The 24,762-nt window shown below is 53.2% G+C and overlaps 1 protein-coding gene across 1 annotated transcript in view; it reads left to right on the top strand.

The window, feature by feature from the left end:
* Positions 1–24,547, top strand: part of LOC101831493 (c-Maf inducing protein) — a 190,723-nt gene extending 166,176 nt beyond the window's left edge. The window contains exons 10-21 of the mRNA XM_005073070.4: positions 3,257–3,610; positions 9,356–9,421; positions 11,018–11,044; positions 11,356–11,404; positions 12,494–12,601; positions 15,344–15,460; positions 16,163–16,303; positions 16,846–16,893; positions 17,999–18,145; positions 18,712–18,817; positions 19,649–19,719; positions 22,553–24,547. Of these exons, the coding sequence (XP_005073127.1) occupies positions 3,257–3,610; positions 9,356–9,421; positions 11,018–11,044; positions 11,356–11,404; positions 12,494–12,601; positions 15,344–15,460; positions 16,163–16,303; positions 16,846–16,893; positions 17,999–18,145; positions 18,712–18,817; positions 19,649–19,719; positions 22,553–22,606 (1,288 nt within the window). The 3' untranslated portion in view covers positions 22,607–24,547. The remainder of the gene's footprint in view (positions 1–3,256; positions 3,611–9,355; positions 9,422–11,017; positions 11,045–11,355; positions 11,405–12,493; positions 12,602–15,343; positions 15,461–16,162; positions 16,304–16,845; positions 16,894–17,998; positions 18,146–18,711; positions 18,818–19,648; positions 19,720–22,552) is intronic.
* The last annotated feature ends 215 nt before the right edge of the window (positions 24,548–24,762 follow it).

Here is a 24,762-nt window from a genome sequence, read left to right as displayed (position 1 = left end):
TCAGCAGGTAAAGTGCTTGCCATACAAGTGTGAGGACCAGAGTTCAAATCCCCAGAATCCACATAAAAGCTGGGCTTTTATGAGTGGGCATGGCAGCCATTTGTAATCCTTAACAATGTCATGGATCCCCAGAGCAAGCTGGCCAGCTCAATTAGGGAATCAGCAAGTTCTGGGTTCGAATGAGAGACTACTTCAGTAGATGATGTGGAGAGCCATCAAGGAAGACACCCAGAGGATGTGAGGGCGATATGGCTGCCACGTCTGTCACCCCATTGATTGCAGGGTTGATGTAGCTGATCTGGCTGGCTAGACCGGTGTTCCCTTCCTCCCTCACCACTCCATGTGTGTCCCTCCCCAAGCTGCGTGCTCGGTGGAAGAGGATGACCTTCCCCGAATAGAGGAGGATCAGTCTTTGGTCAAGGGTATATGAGTAGCTGTGCTTCCCTGCTAGAACTCCAAACGCACTCTCAAGGAAGACACCCAGCATTGACTCTGGCCATTGCATGTACCCACACATACATGCACACATGAGAACAGACATATGCTACACCACCACCACACGCACTCATACACACACTAATAACACAAAAAATAGATTTAGGTTCAGCGTGTGGGTGTGGGGCCTAACGTTTGCAGACTGACGGGCGACAGATGCTGAACCAGAGGACACACTTGAGAGGAAGCTGGCTTGGGTTACATTTTCTGAGAACATGGGTGAGTCAACAGAAAGTTTAAGTAGGGGAGGGATGTCATGGGATTGCCCTTCCAGCGCTACCCCCAGCTGCTGCTGCGTGAGAGATGGGCTGCAGGATTTCAGTCATGAGGGACTCTCACGATGAAGGCGTGAGGAGGATACGATAGGTTGTCCTTCCTCCCACACAGGCTGGCCTTGGCTCCCAGCAGAGCACAGCTGAGCCTCTGGGAGCCCTCGAGAGTTGGGGGGTCCCAGCTGATGGTATGACTCCCCCCTCCTCCAGGCTTGGTTCTGCCAAGTTGTTTCCCTTTGGCTCATTGGTCAGTCCCTCCCAATGTCCTCCAGGCCTCCGCACCACTCCCGGTGAGCACACGATGTTCCCACACTCGAAAGAACAGACAGCCTGACCCAGGTTAGCGTGGCTGTCTGGAAAATCACCGAGCAGAGCCAAGAGGCCTTGAAAATCCACTCCTCGACCCCAGCAGAGGCAAACAGAGGGAACTGGAGTGCTGAGCTCGGGGGAGCAAATGAGGTCCGAGCCCACGGAGATCCATAGGCCCCACCTCACAGACCACATGCCGCTTCCGCCCACGGTGGCGTTCACAGGTTTACAGAAGCCAGTGATTGCTTTCCCCAACAAAGCCAAAATGTGTTTATTGAGCGCCCTCAGTGGGCTGTGCTCAGCTCCGGCTCACGGCAGGTGCAAAGTGGATTCAGGCCTTCCCCGAGTCTGTTCTCAAGTTCTGCACATGGCTCCGGAGCTGCCACGTGGAATGCCAGTGTGAGGCCCAGCCCTGAACACCAGAGCATGTGCTCGCTTCTTTTTGGGGATGTGGCACACGTGACAGGTTTGAGAGGGACCTAAGCAAGTAGCTCTTTCTTTTCTTTATTTCCTTTTTTTTTTCCTTATTTATTTTGCTTGTTTATTGTGGGAAGGCTCGTGTGGCCAGAGAATGACTTCAGAGAGTCATGCTAACCTTTCACCATGTAAGGCCTAAGTACAGACCGAACTTGGGTTGTCAGGCTTAGGTACCGGCCCCCCTACCTGCTGAACCATCTTGCCAGTCCAGTGAGCAACTGTTTCTAGCCGTCCCTGGTGCTGCGCTCAGTCATGTGTAAGCCCTGACATTTGCTTGTGTCGGCCTCCCTGTGGCTGAGCTCCTCGAGTTTGGGGGTGTTCGAGAAGTTCCCTAGTTGAGGGGGAGGTTCCAGCATCCACTGGGCACCGGGATAGAAAAAAGCTATGGTTTTGGAGTCAGGCAGGGTACATGTATGTGGCAGGAAGAGAAAATCAAAGGGGGCTTCCTGGAGGAGAAACCTGCAGTCTTGGGGGCTTAGAAGACAGCTTTGTTAGTATACCTTAGCTCCTAGAGCAGAGGGCTGGCTCCAAGATCCAGCTGCTTGAACTCACAGGCTGTGGCATTGAGAGATCGCTTAACCCCGTGGAGTCTGTCTCTCGAGCTTCTGAGAGATTGTATCTGTAAGCACCTGAGTGAAACCTGGTACCTGACAGCATGGACACCAGCCCCAGAATCTGTCACTACTGTCACCATGCCTGAGGATACTGTCCCAGGAATTGAGGGTAACTTTGGAAGGCACTTTGTCAGGTCGGGGCTCTGTTAAGTCCTGCTGTGAAGAAGCTACAGACATCAATGTTTGGACTTACATTTTCTAAGCAACTGTGCCCAAAAGCCCAATTCCTCAGTCGCCACCTTTATGACACCTCGCATAAGCATACCTTCAGGCAGTTAGAGATGCCAGAATTTAGAGGAGAGCCCCAAAAGACCCCTGGAGAGTTTAGACTCACCAGAATGTGGGTCTTGGGAGCCATGGATATGAGCTGTTAGCCCTCAGGAGTTGGGCAGATGCTGTGTTTTCTCACTCGGTTGGGGCAGGCAATAAAAGGGCCCTGAAAGGCATGATGACATCAAGGTGGGCGGGGCAGCTGCACCTCAGGAGGCCAGTGGAGCAGGACTGGATTACTCCAGTGTCGCAGGCGTATCAGGAGAGATCCAGGGGTGGCATTGGTATGTGTGCACCAGTGCCGGGTGACTGTCACAGTGAGGGGTGGCATTGGTACGGGTGCACCAGTGCTGGGTGGCTCATAGAGGTGAATGTTTACTTGCTCAGCAGGTGTTTGTTGAGTGCCCACTGTGCTAAGCTGTGGGGGATTATGGAGACAGGCAGAGTGGTCTGGACTCCAGATTCAGTGCTCTTTGAGCTGTGTATACCCCAAGCCAAGCCTCCACTTTTCATTCCTAACAGACTTCATGACAGCTCCTTGCCCCTGTTACAGGGGCTTTAGGGGAACCTACAACTCCTCAGAGCTGATGCATGAACACTCAGGAAATCTGGGTGTCTGTCGCCAATGGCCCTTTGTTTTTGGTTTCCTTTTCTGAGACAGGGACTCACTATGTAGCCCACACTAGCCTTGAACTTGCAGGCTCCTCCTGCCTCAACGTCCCAAGTGTAGACATTCGTTCATCTTGCTCAGTGCCGGGCTTTCTGGTTGCCAACGCTGACCCCTTGCCCACACCTGCTGTTTCTCTTCTCCCGCTCCAGCCGAGACAACTCCCCCAGTCTGAAGGAGATCCGGAACGGCTGCCAGCAGCCGTGTGACCGAAAGCCCACCTTACCTCTGCGCCTGCTGCACCCCAGCCCAGACCTGGTGTCTCAGGAAGCCACACTGTCTGAGCCACGGCTCAAGTCGGTGGTCGTGGCCTCCAGCGAGGTCCACGTGGAGGTGGAGCGCACCAGCACTGCCAAGCCGGCGCTGACGGCCAGCACGGGCAACGACAGTGAGCCCAACCTCATCGACTGCCTCATGGTGAGCCCAGCCTGCGGCACCATGAGCATCGAGCTGGGCCCCCAGGCCGGCCGCACACTCGGCTGCCACGTGGAGATCCTCAAGCTGCTGTGAGTGCTCCAGAACCCGCTGTGGGGAGGGCAGGGGTTGGGAGGCTGGCCCTGCTGCCAGCCTGAGTCCTGTAGGGGTGGGTGTGGCTGAGGAGCCTGTGTATGCACACTTGAGTTGGATGTGAAGACTTTGCAGAGGCAAGTGTGTCCCAATACTAAGGCAGGAGGATGGCTGCAAGTTCAGAGGCAGCCTGGGTTATACAGTGAGTACAGGTCAGCATGAGCTACTGAGCAAGACCCTGTCTCAAAATCAAACGAGCAAGTATGTCTGTGAGTCGGGGTGGGGGTCCTCCTGTACTCTGCAGTGCCATCAGCCATTTAGGGTTTGTGTTGTCGCACCTGAGTTCTGGTAGGGTTCAGAGGGTAGGGTTGGGTTTCCAGCCACCTAACTCATGTGAGCGCACATTGGGGTATTCTGTCCACCTGACTTATCAACCAGAACGCGGGGGGAAGGGGGCACATTGGGGTATTCTGTGCTCCCAGATAAGTACTGTGCTCCTGTACTTGAGGGAGAATATGGAGGCAGCAATCACCTGTCTGTTCTTCCTGTTGTCCTTGAGAGGACAAGGGGGCCTGCTAAAACCTGTGCCAGCCTCTCTGTGTCCCCTCAACTGAGGCCAAGGCAGGGTACAACCCAATTTATTGATTCTACAACCAAAGGAAGAAGCTTCCAAAATCCATTCAGAGCTTCAAGAACCCAGCTCAGATCCAGGTTTCTGTAAGGCAGAGAGGAGTCTCGTTTCCTTCCTGGTCAAACCCACAGCACTCTTGGCGATGGACTCCTCTCTGAGCTACACTCGTGGCAGCAGCCTTCCGGGACAGAGCTGGCTGCCTTGGGCTATCTCCTATGGGCCCCAGGCCTCTTGCCACTTGGGTCCTTTCTGCTAGGAACATGCAGGACTGGGAGGCATCCCGCCACTGAGGGACGTTATCTCCTTTACAGTCGTTCATGAATGAGTGTTCCGTTCCACCTGCTTGGCCAGTACTCCTGCTGGCTGCAGTTCCAGGGCATGGGTCGGGGGGCTAGGGGCCATGCCTGGGGCCTGGAACAGTCTGAAAGGCAGGAAGGATCACATGAGAGTTTCTAGTGTTTCTAAACTCTCTCAGAAACCAAGCTGGCTCTTAGGTCTATGGTCCCCGGCCCTCAGACTTGTGGATCTCAATAATCATCAGCAGTTCAGAGAGCTCCAATGTGTATCTTGTGTCAGGGAAAGCAGGTTTAGAGCATCTGGAACTGGGTACATGTCCCCCAGTGCCACTCACTAGTCTGTGACATGAACCTGTCATATGAGCTCTCTGGGTTTAGCCCCCCCAGCCAGACCTTGGTGATGCAGTGTGAGAATGGGGGCTGATAACTGCAGCCCCAGCCCAGAGCAGACACCACCACACATAGGTGGACACCCAGTGTGGGTCAGTCATCACAACTGGTGATTGTAGTATAGTGGTGTCTCCTGTCCCAGGAGAGTCAGGATAAGGCACACTTCTAATTTCTTGGCAACTTAGGAAAAGAACACCGTGGCGTTCAGCATGCATGTGGGTGGCAAGAAGCCAGTGTTTAACAGACATGGCGTTATCTGTTGGATAACCTGAGACAGGTGCTCCTGGCTGTCCTAGGCCTTACTTAGCTTGCTTGTCTTGCCCCCTTTTGTAGAAGGCTGCTATGAGATTTCAGTAATGGGACATTTTCCCCGCTGTCCCACGGGTCTTGGTGAGAGTGAACATTTGACAGTACAGTCCAGATGAGAGCGAAGGAAGAGAAGATAGAGCCGGGTGTGGTGGCACAAGCCCTTAGTCCCGGTGCTCGGGAAGCAGAAGGAGGTTGGTCTCTGAGTTCTAGGACGGCTTGACCTACATAAACAGACCTTGTTTCAAAAGAACAAAACAAAACAAATAAAAAACAATAAAAGAAGAAGGGAAGGTGGCGTGGAGTGGAATTGAAGCGGCACTTCACGTGACATCGAGAGGGTGAGGAAAGCCACACTCAGAACTCTCTGGGCAAGGCCACGGGGAATATGGGTTAGTATGGCCAGCCAGGCAGTGCATCGTTCTTATCTGTTACCACAAGCTCCCCAAGGCAGGCTCTTACATCATTGGAATGTGACACCTCTGAAAAGTCACCACAAGCCTCCCCTGGAGACCCTTAAGAAGGAGCCTTACTCAAAAGACACACCAGAATTGATCTACTTTGGACCAGCCTGGAGTAGGCTGAGTTGGCCAAGACCAGGTAGAGTGGCCTGGGGTCTTCAATAAGGAGAGCCCAGGGCTTTTTCAGGATCCACACCCACCCACCCATCCATCCACCCATCCATCATCCATCCATCCACCCATCCATCCACCCATCCATCCATCTATCCATCCATCCACCCATCCATCCACCCACCCATCCATCCATCCATCCATCCATCCACCCATCCATCCATCATCCATCATCCACCCACCCACCCATCCATCATCCATCCATCCACCCACCCATCACCCATCCATCCATCCATCCATCATCCATCCATCCATCATCCATCCATCCATCCATCATCCATCCATCCACATAAGCATTCATAGTCTTTAAGAATTTGCTGCACATCTATGCTAAGCCAGGTTCTGTGCTTAAAGCCAAAGGTCCCAGCTGTTTCCTCCACCCTTTCTCTCAGAGTGTGAAGAACATCAGGTGCCCAAAGTAGTGACATCCAGAGCAGGGTGTGGTGGGGTGCAGTATAGGTAACCATGGACTCCCATGAGACCATGGCAGTGGGGCACACTTCCATTCAGAAAGAAAGAGCAGCTGAGATGGAGGAGGGACCATGCCCCTGCCTCTGGGCCCCAGGAGCCCCACGTCTACTCTCTCAACTCCATTCTGCTTTGAGTGTTTAAGTCTCCTTTGAGTGCTCTAATGGCCTTTCTACACAGAACAAACTTTACTCTGCGTGCGTGCGTGTGTGTGTGTGTGTGTGTGTGTGTGTGTGTGTGTGTGTGTGCACGCGTGCGCGCGCGCACGCACACATGGGAAGGCAAGGGGACGACATTGGGCATCCTACTCTGTCACTCTCTGCCTTATTCCCTGAGAGAGGGTCTCACTAAATCTGGAGCTAGGCTGGCAGACAGCAGGCCCCAGTGATCCTGCCCACCACAGCACAAGAGTTGCAGGCACGTGATGTTTACATGGGTGATGTGTTTTCAAACTCATGCTTATACAGCAAGCACTCTTACCTACCAAGCCATTTCCCTCCCTCCCTCCCAAGCTTCCAATTTTATTTTGTAAATCCTTTTTATGTGTGTTTTGCCTGCATGTATGTCTGTGTGAGGGTATTAGATCTTGGAGTTACAGACAGTTGTGAGCTGCCATGTGGGTGCTGGAGAATTGAACCCGGGTCCTCTGGAAGAGCAGTCAGTGCTCTTAACCACCGAGCCATCTCTCCACCCCCTGTAAAACTTAAATAAGAAAGGGGGAGGGGGGAGGGAGGGAGAGAGAGAGAGAGAGAGAGAGAGAGAGAGAGAGAGAGAGAGAGAGAGAGAGAGAGACAGAGAGACAGAGAGACAGAGAGACAGAGAGACAGAGAGAGAGAGAGAGAGAGAGAGAGAGACAGAGAGAGACCAAACAATTGTAATCTTCTGATGAGGCACTGGACTGCCTGGTGGGCAAAACATAAATAGGAGCCAGGATCCTGGTTTCAGGGCTCAGCTGTGACCTGATACCAAGGCTGAGATGCCTATGTTCCAGCATTTGTGTTTATAAAGCGGTGACAGGCACCCACCTGGCGAGGAAGAGTCTCAGGGGGGCTTGGAAGAAAGCACGTGGCATACAGGAAACTACATAGGAAGTCACGTTCCAACGTGCCGGAGACCATGAGTCAGTTAAGGGTGGAGAGTACCTCATGGGTAGGCAAGCTAGCTACACACACAGATGACACCCTCCCCCGACCCGGGAAGGAACCGAGGGAAATAGATGCTTCTAGCATGCATCCCTGGGGCCTCTGGACTCTGAGACCCTCAGTTGGCACAATCCTTCGGCGTGCCAGCCTCCAGCACGCAGTGCAGCAGGCTATCATGCCCCTCGCCTCCTGCTGCCTGAACCTAGACATCCTGTCCCTCCCTCCTCATGTGGGCGCTGCAGAGATGAACAAATCTGAGCCCTGCACAGGGCACAGTGTGTGCCTGGATGTCAGCCGCATCACAGTAAGACTTATCTAGCACCGCCAGACCCTTCTGGCAATTCTTTCTCATGTCGTCCATCTGGGCCTTTCCTTAGAACCTTCCAGGGTGTGACCTGGATCCTGAAGGCTTTATCATGGGTTCATTCAGAGGGCGGGAGGGCGGGAATAGTCCAGAGCCAAGGGTTATCTAAGCTGTTCTTTGTTAGAAGGAAGCGTTTGTTGTGGGGCCGAAAAAAAAAAAAAACAGTGGACTGCATTTCTGTGGGAAGCCCAGGTAGAGGGACAGAACATACACAAGCGGGCAGGGTATCCGCAGGGTTAAAATCAAGAAGGGTTGGTTGGCCAGGTGTGACTCGGTTGGTAGTGTGCTTGCCTAGCCTTCACGGTGTCCTGGTGGCCACTCTTAACCACTGCATAAGTCAGCACACAGTGGGGTGTGTCTGTAATCCCAGTGCTTCACACGTGGACCACGAGTTTAAGGACATCCTCAGCTACATAGCAGGTTCGGGGCTAGCCTGGGCTACATGAGATCCCAATCTCAAAATCAAAAACAAATAGATTGAATGGGATTGGAAAAGGAAGAAGGGACGGGGGGGCAACATGTGGGATGCTCATTAGTGGAGGTGATGGCAGGAAACCTGAATTCTGAATGTAAAAGAGGACCAAGAATAGGCTTTGAGCCCAGGGCCAGCCATCCACCCAGCCGCTAAAAAGATAAGCCTCGTGCTGTGAGAACAGACTACTGTGACATTTGCTCTTCAGCTACCTAATAGTGTGTGTGTGTGTGTGTGTGTGTGTGTGTGTGTGTGTGTGTGTGTGTGTGTGTTTGCATGTGTGTACATTCAAATGCCACAGCATACATGTGGAGATCAGGGGACAGTGGGGGGTGGGGGTGACGTCTGTGACTTGAATTTGAACTTGGGTTGTCAGGCTTGGGGACAAAGAACCACAGAACCATCTTGCTGGCCTTGAGACTGTCTAAAAAGAAAGATGTTTCTGGTAGATGAGGACGATGCCCCAAACCTGTGGCTGGTTGATTGGTTGGTTTTCCTTGAATCAGTCTGTAGGCTTCCCTTTGGGTCTGGTCAGTCAGCAATGAGAGGTGCGCTTGTACTATTGTGACACTACCCCAGGCCAGTCGGCTGGGACCACAGTGTCTTCTTAGTTTTGAGGAGACAGATGAAGGTGTGGCAGGGCTAGCCTGCCCTGGTGCCCTTTCTCTGAGTCCTTTAGGTCTTTTTTCTGCACACACCTCTCATGTCAGTCAGGGTGGGTCAGGGTCCAACCCAGTGGCCCTGTGTCTCTCCAGATGTCACATTCTGAGGTCTTAAGGAGCTGGAGATCTAGAACAGTCTCTCACCCTCAGTGATGACTCAAAAGGGCAGTGAACTGAAACAGGAAATTCCCAATTCTGAGCAAGGTGGATTGGTTCTTTGTTGATTCATTTTGTGCTGTGGACACCGTCTCTGAAGTAGGTGCGGCAGGATCCGTGTTGTGTGATAACACCAGATACTTCCTATCTTATGGTCCACCCTGGGTAGCATGTGGAAAACCTCTCCCTGCAACTACCCCTCACCAGCTTCCTCTCTCATTCTAGGTCTGACTATGATGACTGGAGACCGTCTCTGGCCAGCTTGCTTCAACCCATTCCATTCCCCAAAGAGTAAGTCCTACCATGCCCTGTCCAAATGGGAGGAAAACTACCGGAGAGGGAGTGGTGTCTGTTCAAGAATACTAACAGTATTCAGAGGTGGGGGAGGTGCTGGGCCCCACAGCCAAGACATGGAGATATAGCCTGGCTTTGGGGGCCTGTCTGAAAAACTGAGAATGTGGTAGGAACAGTCCCGGGCTTTGTGGCAGCAACATAGGGACTCATTAAATTCAGAAGAGGTCACAGACGTCTCTACCATTACCTAGCCTATAGTCACTTTAACAGTTTTTAATTACGTACCAGGTGAGAACAATAATACCCTGCCTCCCTGGGGAACAGTAAAAATTGACAGTTAATATACTACTGTGCTAGGCATGGCAGCACATGCCTGTAAATCAGTGGTTCTCAACCTTCCTAATGCTGCGACCCTTTAATACAGTTCTGCAGGTTGTGGTGATCCCCCCCACACACACACCATAAAATTATTTTTTTTCATAACTGTAATTTTGCTACTATGTATATATCTGATATGTGGGCTATCTAATATGCATTCCCTGTGAAAGTGTCTTTCACCCTAATGGGGTTGTGACTCACAGGTTGAGAACCATTGCTGTAATTATAGTTCCAGGCTAGCCTGAGATACACAGCAAAACCCCATCTGCAAAAGAAGGGAGGGAAGGCTGGAGAGCACCTAGCACGCACAGCACCCTGGGGTCACTCTCCAGCACCAAAAGGAAAGAGAAAATACATGTGGAGAACCATTTCCGGGCTGTGCAGGGGCAGGCTAGCTGCACTTTCTGCTCCTTAATGGACATTAGCTCACACCACACTCTGAATGTGGCCAGAAATGGACCCTCTGTGTCTCTTTCAGCCGCCCTCATACTAACATGGAGTGCATCACGGGAAGCACTTGTGTGGTGGGTCACAGCCTGCACAGAGCTTCTACTGAACCACAGGCCTCACATGCCTGCAGGCCTGTTTTGACAGATTAGAAGCTGCTGGGCCTTGGGAGGCACTCGGGGCTCTCTACAGAGCCCATTAGTGAGCCTGTGTTTATGAATGCAGCTCCTTGGAGGGGGACATTACACCCAGTAATTGCCCCATTTGCTGGCCTGGCTAGTTCCCTCAGGGCCCCCAAGAATGGAGACCGGAGAAATCCAACTCCTCAGAGCCTGCTCTGTCTGTGGCATCATTGGCTACAGCAGCTGTCCCCACAGGCCCTGGGACCTGTTTGACAGTGGCCCATGATGCAATTCACTTGGAAGAATGGTCCCTGATTGCCTGGCAATGTGCGCTGGTAATTAGTGCCGCCTTGCCTTAATTGTGGAACAATTAGCAAACACACCTGGGTCCCTGGAGCCCACGTGTGCCTTCACGTTCACGCACTCAGCACCCCTGCAGTGGGCTGGTGTGGGCCTGATGTTTGTTGGCTTTGGGGACACTGGGGGCTCAGCCTGTTCATGTTACTATGATCCTCACCTTGTCAAAGGAGGGACAAGATGATCCGCCATTCTTCTAATCAGAGCTGAAGTCTAGATGTCCCCATAGGAAATGTGATCATTGCACATCAAAGACCTCTAACTGTCTGCCTCTCTGTTTTCGGTACAGAGCTCTCGCACATGAGAAGTTCACCAAGTGAGTAGGCGCCCACCTCACCTTCTCCTGCCCCAAGTGCCCCCTGCTCTGCATCCCATCACACCCTTGCCACCGCCGACCCCCTTGTGCCCATCCTTTGGGCCACATGCACTTTGGGAGGCTGCAGAGGCTCCTCCTGCACAGTGCCCTGTGACACACATCCAATCCCTGCCAGGAAATGTCCCGTGTGCCTTGCCTTGTCTACCCCCCCCGGACTCCCTTCCACCCATCTCCACCCCCTCCACACACACACACACCCGCACCCGCCATGTCCGCTTGGGCCTGCAAATAACCCATCCTCTTCCTTCCAGGGAGCTGAAGTATGTGATTCAGAGGTTTGCAGAGGATCCAAGACAGGAAGTAAGCCTTTTTCTTTCTTTCTACAGTAGGAAAAAGAGTTTGGGAGCCTCCTAGGTCTCTTTGCAGGGGCCACCTTGTTGTTGGATCCTTAGTAGGAATTTTACAGGCTCCTGACATTGTGTGCAAGCAACCAGGTGTAGTCTTGGACTGTTACTGTGGCTAACCAGAGGCTGGCAGGCAGTATCTCCATGCCACAGGGAGACTCAATGTCTTTGCTTTCTGTTTGTGGGTCTGTGATAGATGTATCTGTGTGCCAATGACTCGGTAGCATTGACTCTCACACTCAAGTTAATGGTCAGTCCCTACTCACAACCTGCTTCTGAGGAGTAGACGGGGCAAAAAGAGCAGGTGTGTGTATGTCTACATGACTCACATGTGTGGGATCACAGTAGGTGCGGATGTGTAAACCCTTCCCAAACATGGACACACGTGTACCCATGTGCTCTGAGAAGGGATGGAAGAATTGTTCTTTGTGCCCTAACATTGTCCCCACTCTAGACAGAGACCCTTCAGTAGAGAAAGACTGGACAGATAAGGAGGTGAAAGTGAGCCCCCCCCCCCAGAAGAGAATCTCGGGGTTGGAAAGAGCTTAATATTGCTAGGACATGCCTAGAGGGAGAACTGCCCACACAGGAAAGGTGGAGAATGGGGCAGAAGAAAGCAAAACACCCCAAGCCTGGGGGTTACTAATAAACCTCAGACAGGGAGGGGCAGAGGGCACAAAAGAGCTCTAGGCACAGACCCCAGAGACCCAAGCAGAAGAGAGGGGAAGTGGCCCACCCAGAGGGAAACACAGAAAGATACAAAGACAGGGCCTATTTGAAGCTGTTCTGCCCTGGGAGGCCACAGCTCTCTTCCTCAGAGCTTTTCCCAGCTAGGTAGGCCACGTGGCTATCCTAAGACGCTGAGTGCACGTGGCTGGACTTCCACAGCGTAGAGGCCCCTGTGTGTTCCCCAAAGGCTCGTGGAACTTAGTAGAAGACCAGTGGAGCTTGTGCAACTTGATGGCCTGGCTTGTTGACACCATTCACCTTTCCATTGTACCTGAGTCTGTTTCGAACTGACCGTGTGTTTGTCCTCTGCCCACAGGTCCACTCGTGCCTGCTGAGCGTGCGGGCCGGCAAGGATGGCTGGTTCCAGCTCTACAGCCCCGGAGGGGTGGCCTGCGATGATGACGGGGAGCTGTTTGCCAGCATGGTACATGGGGTCCCCACAGGAAGCTGCTGGTGGGCATTGGGCTGTTCCATCCTGAGTTGCATAGCAGCCAGCCCACTGTGTGGCCTGCCTGCAAGTCTTCTGGCCAGCACAGTGCCAGCCATGAAGAGGGAGGTGACCAAAGGGGGAGTGTCACTCATTCCTGCTTACCTGAGCCAAGAGCCTGATGCACCCAGCCTGTCACCTGCTCTGGGAAGTGAGGACCTTCACTGTCCCTTCGTTTTACAGTCCAGGCAACTGAGGGTCCAAGATCACGCTTGGTTGTCATGGTGATTTTCTGTGCAAGGGACAGATGCAGCGTGCCACAAGGTACTGCAGTGCCACCTGCTCAGCCAGTCCTCGCAGTGAGGGACTGGAGGCCACTGAATCAGTAACTGCGTTCACGGTGGTTTCTGGTACTTGCTTACCATAGAGCAGTGGTTCTCAACCTTCCTAAACTGAGACCCTTTAATACAGTTCTTCATGTTGTGGTGACCCCCCCATCCATAAAACTATTTCGTTGCTACTTCATAACTGTAATTTTGCTGCTGTCATGAATGGCAATGTAAATGTGTGATGTGTGCACCCCACCCCCATGAAAAGGTCATTCAATAACTCCCCAGGGGGCATCGATCCACATTTTGAGAACCAGTGTCACAGAATCACACGTGGGCTGCAGCAGAGGTCCAGTGGCTTGCTTGACAGTGGCAAGCTCTTTGTAGGCCAAGCTACTGTCTGGAGGTAGTGGCTTCTTTTGTAGCAAAGGGACACACCCTCCTCTTTCCCCCAGGACAGAAGATGTGCCCAGATGACCAGTGACCTCAGCCACTCTGTTCCCTGACACACACGACTCCATTCACAGATTCTTCTGGGGTCATGTGGCATGAGGAAAATACAAGCAGCAGCTAGACCCGGGCCTTAGTTCACTACCAGTCTTCCACCAGTTGGCCTTGCATTCTGACTGGCCTATTTGGGCTCCAGCTTCCTCATGATAAAACGAGAGAGACTTCCCAGAGCATCATAGCAGTTGTATGTAGTGGCAGGCATGAGATACTCACTGAGCCACCAGGACTCTGAGAGCCCAGCTTGGCCCTGGTTATTCCTGTCTCTACAAAGGACCGGTTTGCAGGGTAAACAGTTACCACAGTGAATTTTGGAAGAGATCTGTGCAATGACGATAAATAGACGTGTCCTCTGAGACATCACCTCAAGGGGTTTATTTTTAGGTCCTTTTTCTTACGAATCTGCTCCAAACCCCTGGCCTGCTGCCCTGGACCTGCTTTCTGAGTATCCCGTGTACCTAGAAACACGCCCAACTGCCTGCTTGTGCCACGTCTCCCTTACCATTGCCTCTCTGGCTTCCTCTGATGTCACAGCTTCACCATGGCAATGCTCGGTGTTTCTCCCACCCTTTCATGTGGAGACTCAATGTGAGAGAAGACACAGGGAGTCAGCTCCCGCCCAAGTGCTTTCATTTGTATGCCAGAGTTGTTAATGATGGGGCAGAAGAATATATAGACAGGGAAGGAAGCAGGCAGCCATGGGGATAGAAATGTGTTGTTACCATGGAGACGCGTGGCAAGAAGTGGTCCCTGGATTAGGCTGCTGTTTCCAGAGGCCTTTGCTGTTATCTGAAGTTACAGATGTTTGGTCTCCCTCACCTCTGTTGACAGGTTGGGGACACCTTTGCTCTTGTGCTCTCTCCTCTAAACACAACAACACCCCCTCCAACATATCTCAGGAGGGAGCAGGCTCTGCTGGGGGGGCGATGTCTCAGAACATCTTTTGGTACCGCAGAGAAAGCAGGGCACACAGAACAGCCCAGCTGCCACATGAGTCAGACCTGTTGTTTCCCCCACCTAGCACTCTCTGCCTAGAAATTTCTACCTGGTACCCTCAATGCTAGGAATTCACAGGATCAAATACCAGCAGCACCCAAAGGGAGCTGGGGGCAGGAGACTCCTTTTTTTTTTTTTTCTGTAGAGAAATAGAGTGTGGGTGATGCCATCCTGTGCAGGAACATCCCAACATTCAGGTGCACGGCTCTGCTACCATCAGCATCACCCATCTGTGGGGCGTGTTGCCCTCCAGCCTCATCCCTGTGCCCTCTCATGCCAACCCTCCAGCCTCATCCCTGTGCCCTCTCATGCCAACCCTCCAGCCTCATCCCTGTGCCCTCTCATGCCAACCCTCCAGCCTCATCCCTGTGCCCTCTCATGCCAACCCTCCAGCCTCATCCCTGTGCCCTCTCATGCTAACCCTCCGCTCCCCTGAGGCCCTCCAGCCTCATCCCTGTGCCCTCTCATGCTAACCCTCCGCTCCCCTGAGGCCCTCCAGCCTCATCCCTGTGCCCTCTCATGCTAACCCTCCGCTCCCCTGAGGCCCTCCAGCCTCATCCCTGTGCCCTCTCATGCTAACCCTCCAGCCTCATCCCTGTGCCCTCTCATGCCAACCCTCCGCTCCCCTGAGCGGCTCCTGGGGCCACTGTCTCACCTGTCTGGGTGCCTGTTGCCTGCACGCCGTCCAGTGTAGTCTCGCGTTTGTCCGGTGTTGCTCAACGTGTCCTCAGTCGCTGTCCACAGGAATGGTGTGGTGGTCACTGGAGGCCAGGCTGTTGGCACAAACAGGGAGGGTCACTGTCTTCTGGTTTCCCTCCTGTCCCTGTCCACAGGGGGCTGGCACTGAGGGTCACGGCACTGCAGGGGTATTTTCTGGTTGCTTCACCCGAGTCTTCTTGCCTTCCAGGTGCACATCCTCATGGGCTCCTGTTACAAGACCAAAAAGTTTCTGCTCTCGCTGGCGGAAAACAAGCTGGGCCCCTGCATGCTCCTGGCACTGAGAGGGAACCAGACCATGGCAGAGGTGAGGCCCTGCCTGGTACCGGGGGTCTCGTACGGGATCTGTGGGAGGAGCTGGCACTTTCTCTTCTGATTATCTACTACTACATAGCAACCGTCTGCGCATGAAGTACAGAACCATTAACTGACCAAGGGGTGGCTAGGCCCGCCTGAGTTGTTCTCCATTGGGGTCTCCTGCGGTTGTCATGTGGGTCGGAGCCCGTGGGGTCCTTGGAAAGGCTTTTTTCTCTGACCGGAGGACTGAGGCAGCCCCAGCTTCACTCTGCTTTGTGTGACTTCAGGGTCACTGCTCAGTCACCAAGAGCACAAGCCCAGGGCCCTCATGCCACTTTTGTTTCTCCTCGGTCCCCTTTCCCCACTGCTCTACAAAGTCCCCCCAGAGCCAGACACTCCTAGAGCACCTGTCCCATGAGCACCAGGATTATATAATAGCTGTCAGAATTGGGTGGCACCACCTTGCCACGTTCTGCCCTCTAAAAGCAGTCACCACGCTGCCCATCAGGCGAGGGATGTGAACAGGATTCCACCTTACAGGGAGGAACAGGAAAGGACCTACTGACCTGTTGGGAAAAGGCTAAATTTCCCTGAAGGTAGGATTAAGATACTAACATGTGGACAAAGGCAGAGTACTCCAAACTTCAGGAACAGCATGTGCCAAGGTCCCGTGGCAGGCCACTCCCTGACACACCCTCACAACTCCCGGCAGATCCTGTGCTTGATGCTGGAATACAACATCATCGACAACAACGACACCCAGCTGCAGATCATCTCCACGCTGGAGAGCACAGACGTGGGCAAACGCATGTACGAACAGCTGTGCGACCGGCAGCGGGAGCTGAAGGAGCTGGTAAGCCCTTGCCACTGCCCGCTGCCCCCAGAGCATGAGATGGCCCCTTGGGACGGCTCCTCCGCACCCAAAGAGTTTGGGAACGTTCCCTGTACTGCTCACATCATTCTAGAGGGACACAGGTAAAGCAGGTGGGCTGGAGTCACACAACCCACTTCCACTTCATGGCAGGGGCCCGGGTGTCATTGTCATACCCAGTCCAAACTGAGAGGCTGTCTCTGCACATGTGCACACACAGGCCCGTCGGGCTGTTCCTTCCCCTGGAGCCAGGTCCCTGCCATGAGACATCCGGTGTAAGATTTCTCTGTCATTTGCCAGGACGTGGGGTGGAAGTGGGTGCCGCTTACCCCAACAAGACCTGGATGGGTAATGTCCCTTCCCAGTGGAGCGTTTGCACTTCTGCCTCTGCCCGTTGTCACACATGCCATAAGCTGCCTGTGCTGTGGCCACCATGGTGCCTTCTTGCCCAAGAAAAGTAGCCATGGCTTCATGAGGCTGGTGGCAGAGGGGACATGTGACTCAACTGGTCTCCTCTCTTGCAGCAAAGGAAAGGCGGGCCCACCAGGCTAACACTGCCCTCCAAGTCCACGGTAAGTAGGTTTTAGTCTCTGCAGGGGTGGGGTGGGGTGGGACAAGATGGGCAGAGCAGGGAGGTGAACTGTCCAGTTGCTGGAAGGAGGTTTGACCAGGAGGGGAGAGAAGGGATGACCATGGGAAGGGAGATGGGCCAACTCTTCTAGGAGGTACGTGGACCCAAGGGAAAGAAACGAAAACCGAGCAGAATTAAGATGTTATGCTAAAGCTTGTTTTTGATACTGGGGCTGGGGTTGCAGCTCACGGGTAGAGCACACCAGTTTAGCATTTGTGGAGGCTCCAAGTTCAGTCTCCAGCACCTCAAAAAAGACAAAAGATTGCTGGTGACCATCAGCAGTATTACCGAAGGGTTGCTAGTAACCGTGGTAACAATAACTAATAGGCACTGGACTGTTAGTCTGTTTGACTTTTACAACCCTATGAGATCCACACACCGTTTTCCCATTTTGCAAAGTCTTTGGGGATCTAATTTCCTGCTACCCCGCTGTCCTCAAGGCATGGCTTCCTGTTCATGGACCAGGAAGCCTGCCCCAGGCAGGAGCCACCGTGGCTCCATCCCAGCCAGCAAAGGAGGAGGAAGTGGCAGGGTGCAGCCACCCTTCCCTTAGAGATTCTTCTTAGAAGTCCATTTACATCTCATTCTCCATATTTGGTCCACAATTAGCTGCAAAGGAGGCTGGGACATTAGCTGTAACTCGGGGGACAGCTAAAAGTCAAAGACAAGACCCTCAGTCCAGGGCATGCAGCATGTGTGGCTCTCTGCTGGCTTGGGGCTGAGGGTGGCTATTCCCATGGAAACCCCACAGGAGCTGCTGGCCAGGGGATGTGCATGCATCTGCACGCTCACACATACACAGGCACACCACACATGTGCATGTGCACGCTCTGCTTGGGAGGGTGCTGGCCTTGGTTGCAGCCCAGCCGTGACTCAAGCTGTGAGTCACAACCACAGGCCGAGCCACCACCCTTCAACTCCTGGGGACACAAGGCCCTCGGTGTGGTCAGAGACAGTGTTGGCTGCAGACAAGGCAGGGGGAGAGGGCATGAGGCCCTCATGATAGATGCCCCAGCCTGCCCTGAGCATCATGCCACCCACTGCAGGATGCGGACCTGGCCCGCCTGCTGAGCTCTGGCTCCTTTGGAAACCTGGAGAACCTCAGCTTGGCCTTCACCAACGTCACCAGTGCCTGCGCCGAGCACCTCATCAAACTGCCTTCCCTCAAGCAGCTCAATTTGTGGTCCACGCAGGTGCCGCCCCGCCCACGCCCCACGCCCCATCCTCTTCCTCACCCCCCATACTACATCTTTCTGCCCAGATCTCATGGGCCCAGCCATTGGCTCTGCACGCATAATCCTAACCCACTCCCCCAGACAGGAGGAGGTTGGGGACCTTATGCTGCTTGGCAGCCCATTTTCCAGTTGGGAACACTGAAGCCCAGGGCAAGCCCTGCACAGACTCCTGAGCTGGGAAACACAGGGCTGAGAGTTAATCTTGGGCCTCTCTGGCCTGCCAGGGAAATGTACATGAGTATTCTCTTGAAGCCTGCTGGGTCCCTTTGAGGTACACAGGCTCTTCTGTCTCCTGATAAGGCCACCCAAGTGCTACCTTCAGGCCTCAGCACCTGGGTTCAGACTCTCATAGAGGCCCTTGCCTGGCCTATGTCCCGGTCAGATCTGAACTCAGGACAAAGGGGTGTGTAACTCTGAGAAGAGGGCATGGCCTTAGAGCTAGATCCCATCACCTCCCACTCCTGCCCAGCCTTAGGCTTCCCTCCCCTGGGCCTGGAAAGGCTAAAAACCCATGTGCCCCACAGTTTGGAGACGCCGGCCTGCGGCTCCTGTCGGAACACCTCACTATGCTCCAGGTGCTGAACCTGTGTGAGACCCCAGTCACCGACGCCGGCCTGCTGGCCCTCAGCTGTGAGTACCCAGTGTGTGACAGGTGGGCTGGCCCCCAACTGCACGCCCTGAGAAGGAAGCAGGCAGTTCATTAACCAGTTTGTAGCAGACCTATTGCACCCTGGCACAGGCAAGGTGCTGGGAACACGCAGAGGGGTGTCCCTGCCCGTGGGGAGCTCGAATTTGGAGGAAAAGGGGACGTTTGTGAGACTGGCCTGTGCCTTCCATGCGGCCATCGTAAAACACCATAAAGTTTTCTAAGGCACCGTTGTCACTGGAGCTGTAGCTGCTGCAAAACACAACCTCTGTTGTGGGCCTGTCCAGACTGAGAAGCGTTCAGTAACAGGAGCCCGGGGAAGGGACTAGGACACTGGTTCCACAGAACTCTCTCTGATCAAGGGGGCACTGAGCCTGGGAATCTACAAGCTTTGTTTCCCTGCTTTCTAACTTGCTACCTTAGACAGGAGGCCTCATGACTCAGCTGTGAAGTGGCCAAACAGGCCTCTGGGAGGTGGCGGAGAGTAACAGTGGATCACACGAGTGGCTGGGACACTGCTACAAGCTTGGGGACCAGTTCTGGATGGTGGGGGCTCTGAGGTGGGGGAAATGGGTGACGTTTGAGCAGGGGTGGGGCTAGATCTAAAGGGGGGGAGGAGGTCAGAGGTCAGGGACCAAGAAAAGAGCCAGCTCTGAACCCCAGGGCATGAAATGGACTGCCTGGTGGTGACGATGACTGAACCCACAACCATCGCAGCACCCCTACCCACCCACACTGAGAGTGGCCTGCAGTTTTAGTGCCCCGTCCTGCCGTGGATTTTCGTGTGGTCTCAGTGTCTGTCTATTCTTACCCAGCCATGAAGAGTCTTTGCAGTTTAAATATGAACAGCACCAAGCTCTCGGCTGACACCTACGAGGATCTGAAGGTAAGCCCTGCCTGCTGACCCCCTCCCTCCCTGCTGACCCCCTCCCTCCCTGCTGACCCCCTCCCTCCCTGGCTATCCCCCTCCTTGGCTACCTCCTTCCCCTGCCTGGCCATCCCTAGAGCCGCTTCTCCAGCACAAGGACTGGCACACCAGGGACAGACAAAGATGGGGAGAGTGACAAAGGAAGCAGTCAGGGCTCTGTGTGGCATGTGGAAACCAAGGACCAGAGGCCACATACACCGAAAACAAAGGACAAGAAGCAGTCTGGGTGTTCTGGGTGAGAAGAAGGTATATGCAGAGAAGGCAGGCAGGCCCTGACCATAGCAAGCACAGCTGGAGTGAGACAGAATGGGAGAGAAGTCCTCATTGGGTCACACAAAGACTGAATTTTTTTCAGAACACCCCTGGTGCTCTCGGTGGGGTTCCAAGTCCTACTTTTAAACACCTAGCTGCTGTTTGGGAGATGACCTGTGGGAGCAGGGGCCAGGGCTGCTGCAGGCCCTCTAGGGCCTGGCCTGCAACTGGGCAGGGACAGGAGAAGGCTCTTGAGTGTGGCAGCTGGGACATTTCATCCATCAGAACACATGGGTGGGCTTCTTAGGGGGGTGGAGGCAGGGCCTTCTGCACTTTCAGCTTTAGGTCCCAGAGACACCCCTACATCCTGGAAGCCCCTGTTGGAGGGTCCTCTGGAACCCTTAGTCAGGGCTCTCGTTTGCCTGGGTCTCCTGATGATAGCCCTCCAACCACTACCAATCACTCTCTTTGGCCTTCCCACAGCTGGGCTTGCTCTTTGATCCAGGCATGGATGTAGCACCTGCCCAGCCTAGGCAGGGAACAAAGGCCAAACAGGAGCTGCCTTGATGTGTGACCAGAAAGGTCATGAGTCCCAGAAGGCACAGAACTTAGGAGTCAACAGGGAGAGGATAGTCAGTGGGAGCGATAAGGGTTCAACTATAGAGCTAGACACTCAGGATGCCTCTGTAGACCAGTGCTCTTAGCATTGGTTAGCCTTGAAAGAGGGGTGGTCTCCAGGACTTGAACCTGCCAGCTGTGCATTTACACACACACACATCCATACATACAAGCACATGGGGGGGGCGCCTGTGCATGTTGCAGTGGGAGAGGTGTAGCCCTCACAGTGTCCCGTGCCTCAGTTCTCCAAAGCCACAGTGCCAGTGAAATCAAGTGGAAGAGGGCAGTAGGAGCGACTGCTTATGAGGAGAAAAAAAATCACATTTTTCTTTTCATTTTGAGAGGGGGGTAGAGAGAGAAAGTCACATGCCAGGTGCATTCAGAAGGCATCAGGTCCCCTGGAGCTGGAGTTATAGGTGGTTGTGAGCCATCTGACATGGGTACTAAGAACCGAACTCGTCTCTAGAGGAGCAGCAGTCACTGAGCCTTCCCTCTAGCCCCTACTGCCTTTTTTTTTTTAATATTACTCTATGGGGCGGTGTGCGTGCATGTGCTGGCCATGACAGCTGTGTGGATTTACACCCCGGAGGGCTTTGGTACCAACCCAATGATTCTAGTTTTTGACCAGCCTCCGTCTTTCCTCTCCTGGGGCACCTGGAAACTACCTGACTTTTGAAGAAGGATGTTTGCGATAAATGCCAGACAGGCAAACCCACATGGTTCAGTATGCAGTCTGGTCAGTCTTCTGTTTTTTCAAACATGGGCATCTGTATTTTTCTCAGCCCCCTAGACTGGCAAGCATGACTTGAAGGTTTCCCAGCTTTATACCGATGACCATAGGCCCCCAGCTTGCAACTTCTGCCTGGGCAGGGGAAGATTGTTGGGCACAGGACATGGACAATGAGCAGGCTGCCTTTGTGTGCGTGCGTGCGTGCGTGCGTGCGTGCGTGTGTGTGTGTGTGTGTGTGTGTGTGTTTGGAAGTTCATGTGTGTTACTGAGTAGGGCTGGTGGGTGTAAGTGATGTTAGGAAGACAGGAAGTGAGTACAGGAAGGAGACCACTAATGAGACAGATGCCTCTGTACAGTGAAGGCAGAAGCCAGCTGTTGAGAGAATAGTCGGGCAGCAGGGGCAGAGGGCAGGGCTGAGATGGATCTTACAAGTAGGTTGGGCTGCAGATGGGCTCAGCTGCTCGAGCGCTTGCCTGATGCGCACAAAGGCCTGTGTTCCTTGTCCAGTTCCATAGAGACCAGATGAGATAGTGCGTGCTTGTAATTACACCACTCGGAGCTGAGGCAGAAGGATTAGAAGTAGGAGCTCATCGTTAGTTTCGTAGCTGTTTGAGGCCAGTCTGGGCTGCATGAGGAGGCTCTGTGTCAAATAAATAAATTTCATAAAAGTATCAGGTAGAACCCTATTTCAGTTTAAGGGCAGAGGAACCCAGGAGTAAGAGTCCAGGCCAGTTTCTGGTGCTACCCTGTCTCTCCCCCACTCTGCCCATTCTCATTTAACAATGGGAAGAGACCTAGGAATATACAGTCTACTACACGATGCTCGGGGCCCTCCCAAGAAGGTCATGGTTAATCCTTAATGCCACCCGCATGCCAAGGACAGGGCTCAGTTTAGCTGCAGGCATGAGAACAAGAAGCCTCAGGCTGCCAGGTGTGTAGTCCAGTCTCACACAGCAACTGTGATTCCACAGAGACCTGAGGTTTCTGCAACCACTGGAGAATGTCTCTGAGGCCACCTGCCCTGTGCTCTCCTTAAGGTCACCAGAGCCTTGAGAGCCCACAGCCTCACAAAGGAGAGGGTGTGGGTGGTATGAGACACACACCCCAGCCCCTCGAGGATCAGGCTGTCTTCCCCATGGTTGCTGAGGGGAACGACTGGTATTTGACCAGGTACCTTCTTATCACCCACAGGCCAAACTTCCTAATCTGAAGGAGGTGGATGTTCGCTACACGGAAGCCTGGTGAAGCCCCCTGTGTGCACAGGATGGTGTCCCACAAAAAAAAAAAAAAACGACTCTTGACTAATAGCCGTAGAGCAGTGGGTCCCGGGGTGGCCCCAGCACCTGGCTGCAGGATAGATGGGGGAGTCTTGGGGGGCGGAGGGGGGGAGGGGCGGGGGATCCTCAGCACGCCCAGTCCCCGCCTAATTCTTAGAGCTTCATATTGGAACCTTTGACCTTGATCAAAAGCGGCCTTGGTGGCAACAAGAGGAGGAACAGCGGGTAGGGAGGGCAGGGGAGGGGCGGGTGGGGATCCCTGTGTGGATTTTCTTTGCCTTTGTTGTGTGATGCCATGTGTGGGGGCATTCATCCAGCCTGATGCCATCGACTCGGGCCAGAAGGAGGATGCTCTTTTCTTCCTGGAGGTGCACCGAGCCGAGATCTCGCCCCTACCATTGGGACAGGAATACCCAGTCATGTTACCCCATCGTCCTGTGTCCCCACCATCGCTATGCAAAGTGGTTCTTGTTGTACATAAGATTTAAATAACGCACCTATTTAAGAAATGTTGACAAATTGCGGGTCTGGGACCCGCTCTTATTTATGAAGTCTTTGACCAGCCCTCCCTCCCCACCTGCCCCCTGGCGTGTAGTACTGTCTGGACCAGTCAGCTGTCGGGTTAGTGCTAGTGGTTTTGGTTTTGGTTTTTTAAAGGAAACAAACAAACAAACAAAACAACAGAGAAAAAAAAAGACCTTTGGAAAATTAATTGCTTTTTTTCTTAACGGACTCTGTATGCTAATGCGGTCCCCGTCAGTCTGCCTACCTGCTACTCTGTATTATTTCCAGCTGTCTCCAGCTTCCTTGTGGGTGGGGGTCAAGCAGGGGAAGGAGGAGGAAGGAGATAGTGTCTCCATATTGTAGCTCACTCCTCCCCTCTGCTGCTTCTGTAAATCTGGAAGGGTCCTGACCCTTCCTCCCTGTATACCCCATAGAAAAGTTGGTCCTCCAAGGTCCTGCTGCCATCCCCACCCCCTTTAGCTGTCCCTGTCCCCTACTGAGACTTGCGACCTGTAGCCTCCCCACCCCCTCACGCATGCCCCGTGCCCACCTCTTTGCATGGTCTCGTGGGAGAGAAGAGCTATGTCACCCAGCCAGCCTGACCCGACTGTCCGTATCTCCTCTCCACTAATGTGATCACTGCAGCGTCCCCTCACCCGTGTGCCCCAAGGCAGACCAACATCATTTCTTTTTACAAACAGATGGCTTTTTCTTGCCAAGTCCTCACTGTACAGAACAGCCCTTTGACAATTCTTTTGGGGTCCCCTCTCTTCCTTTTTCTGTTTGGTTTAGCACAAATATTTTCCCCCCTGGCACCTCCAAACCAAACCCACCAGTCGATGTTAATTGTTTTATATCTATTTAATCTTATTCGATGGAAACCATGCTTTAGTTGTTTTATACTTTGCCAGGTAGACTTTATTACCCCCCCAACTATGCCCTCATTTTTTTAAAAAAGAAAAAAACCACACACAAAAAAAAAAAACCAAAAACAAACAAAAAAACAGAGACTTTGGGTTTCGGTCTCAGTCTTAATTCACTTTCCGTGGCAGGTTTTCTTTTGTGCGTGTGCCTGTGTGTGTGTGGAGTGAGTTCTGTTTTGTGTTCGTTTCTCTGTTGATTTCTGTTGTTGCTTTCTTCCCCAACTCCAACCCCGGTTCCGTGCTTCATAGCACCCTGGTGCAGACAGAAGCAGAAGCAGAAAAATAAATAAAAGAAAAAGAAAAAAAAAAGGAAAAAATTTTTCAAAAAGATAAAAAAAAAACCCCGAAGAATTAAGACATCCCACCCCATCCCCTGCACTGTTGCTTTTCTTGATGGTTAATAATAAATACTGTCACGTAGCTGTGTACAAAGAGATGTGAAATACTTTCAGGCAAAAATAAACTGTAAGTGACTCATCAAAGGCTGGCCTTGCTGTGTAGTTGGGGGGGGACGGAGGGGGACATGGGGAAAGGCCCCATTCAGGGCCAGGACACCTGAAGACTGACGTTTCACTCTGGGTGCTTGACCGTGGTGCCTGAGTCTGTCACACAGGGCTGGCCCATCCCACATACTGTGAGGTCTGAGAAGCAGAGTCCCTAGCCAGTGCTTACTAGTGTCACTGTCACCCGTTGGGAC

Source organism: Mesocricetus auratus, unplaced genomic scaffold (genome assembly GCF_017639785.1).
Source record: "Mesocricetus auratus isolate SY011 unplaced genomic scaffold, BCM_Maur_2.0 Super-Scaffold_6723, whole genome shotgun sequence".
Classification (NCBI taxonomy): domain Eukaryota; kingdom Metazoa; phylum Chordata; class Mammalia; order Rodentia; family Cricetidae; genus Mesocricetus; species Mesocricetus auratus.
Note: the sequence above shows the minus strand (reverse complement) of the source record. Positions and strands in the feature narration are given on the sequence as shown.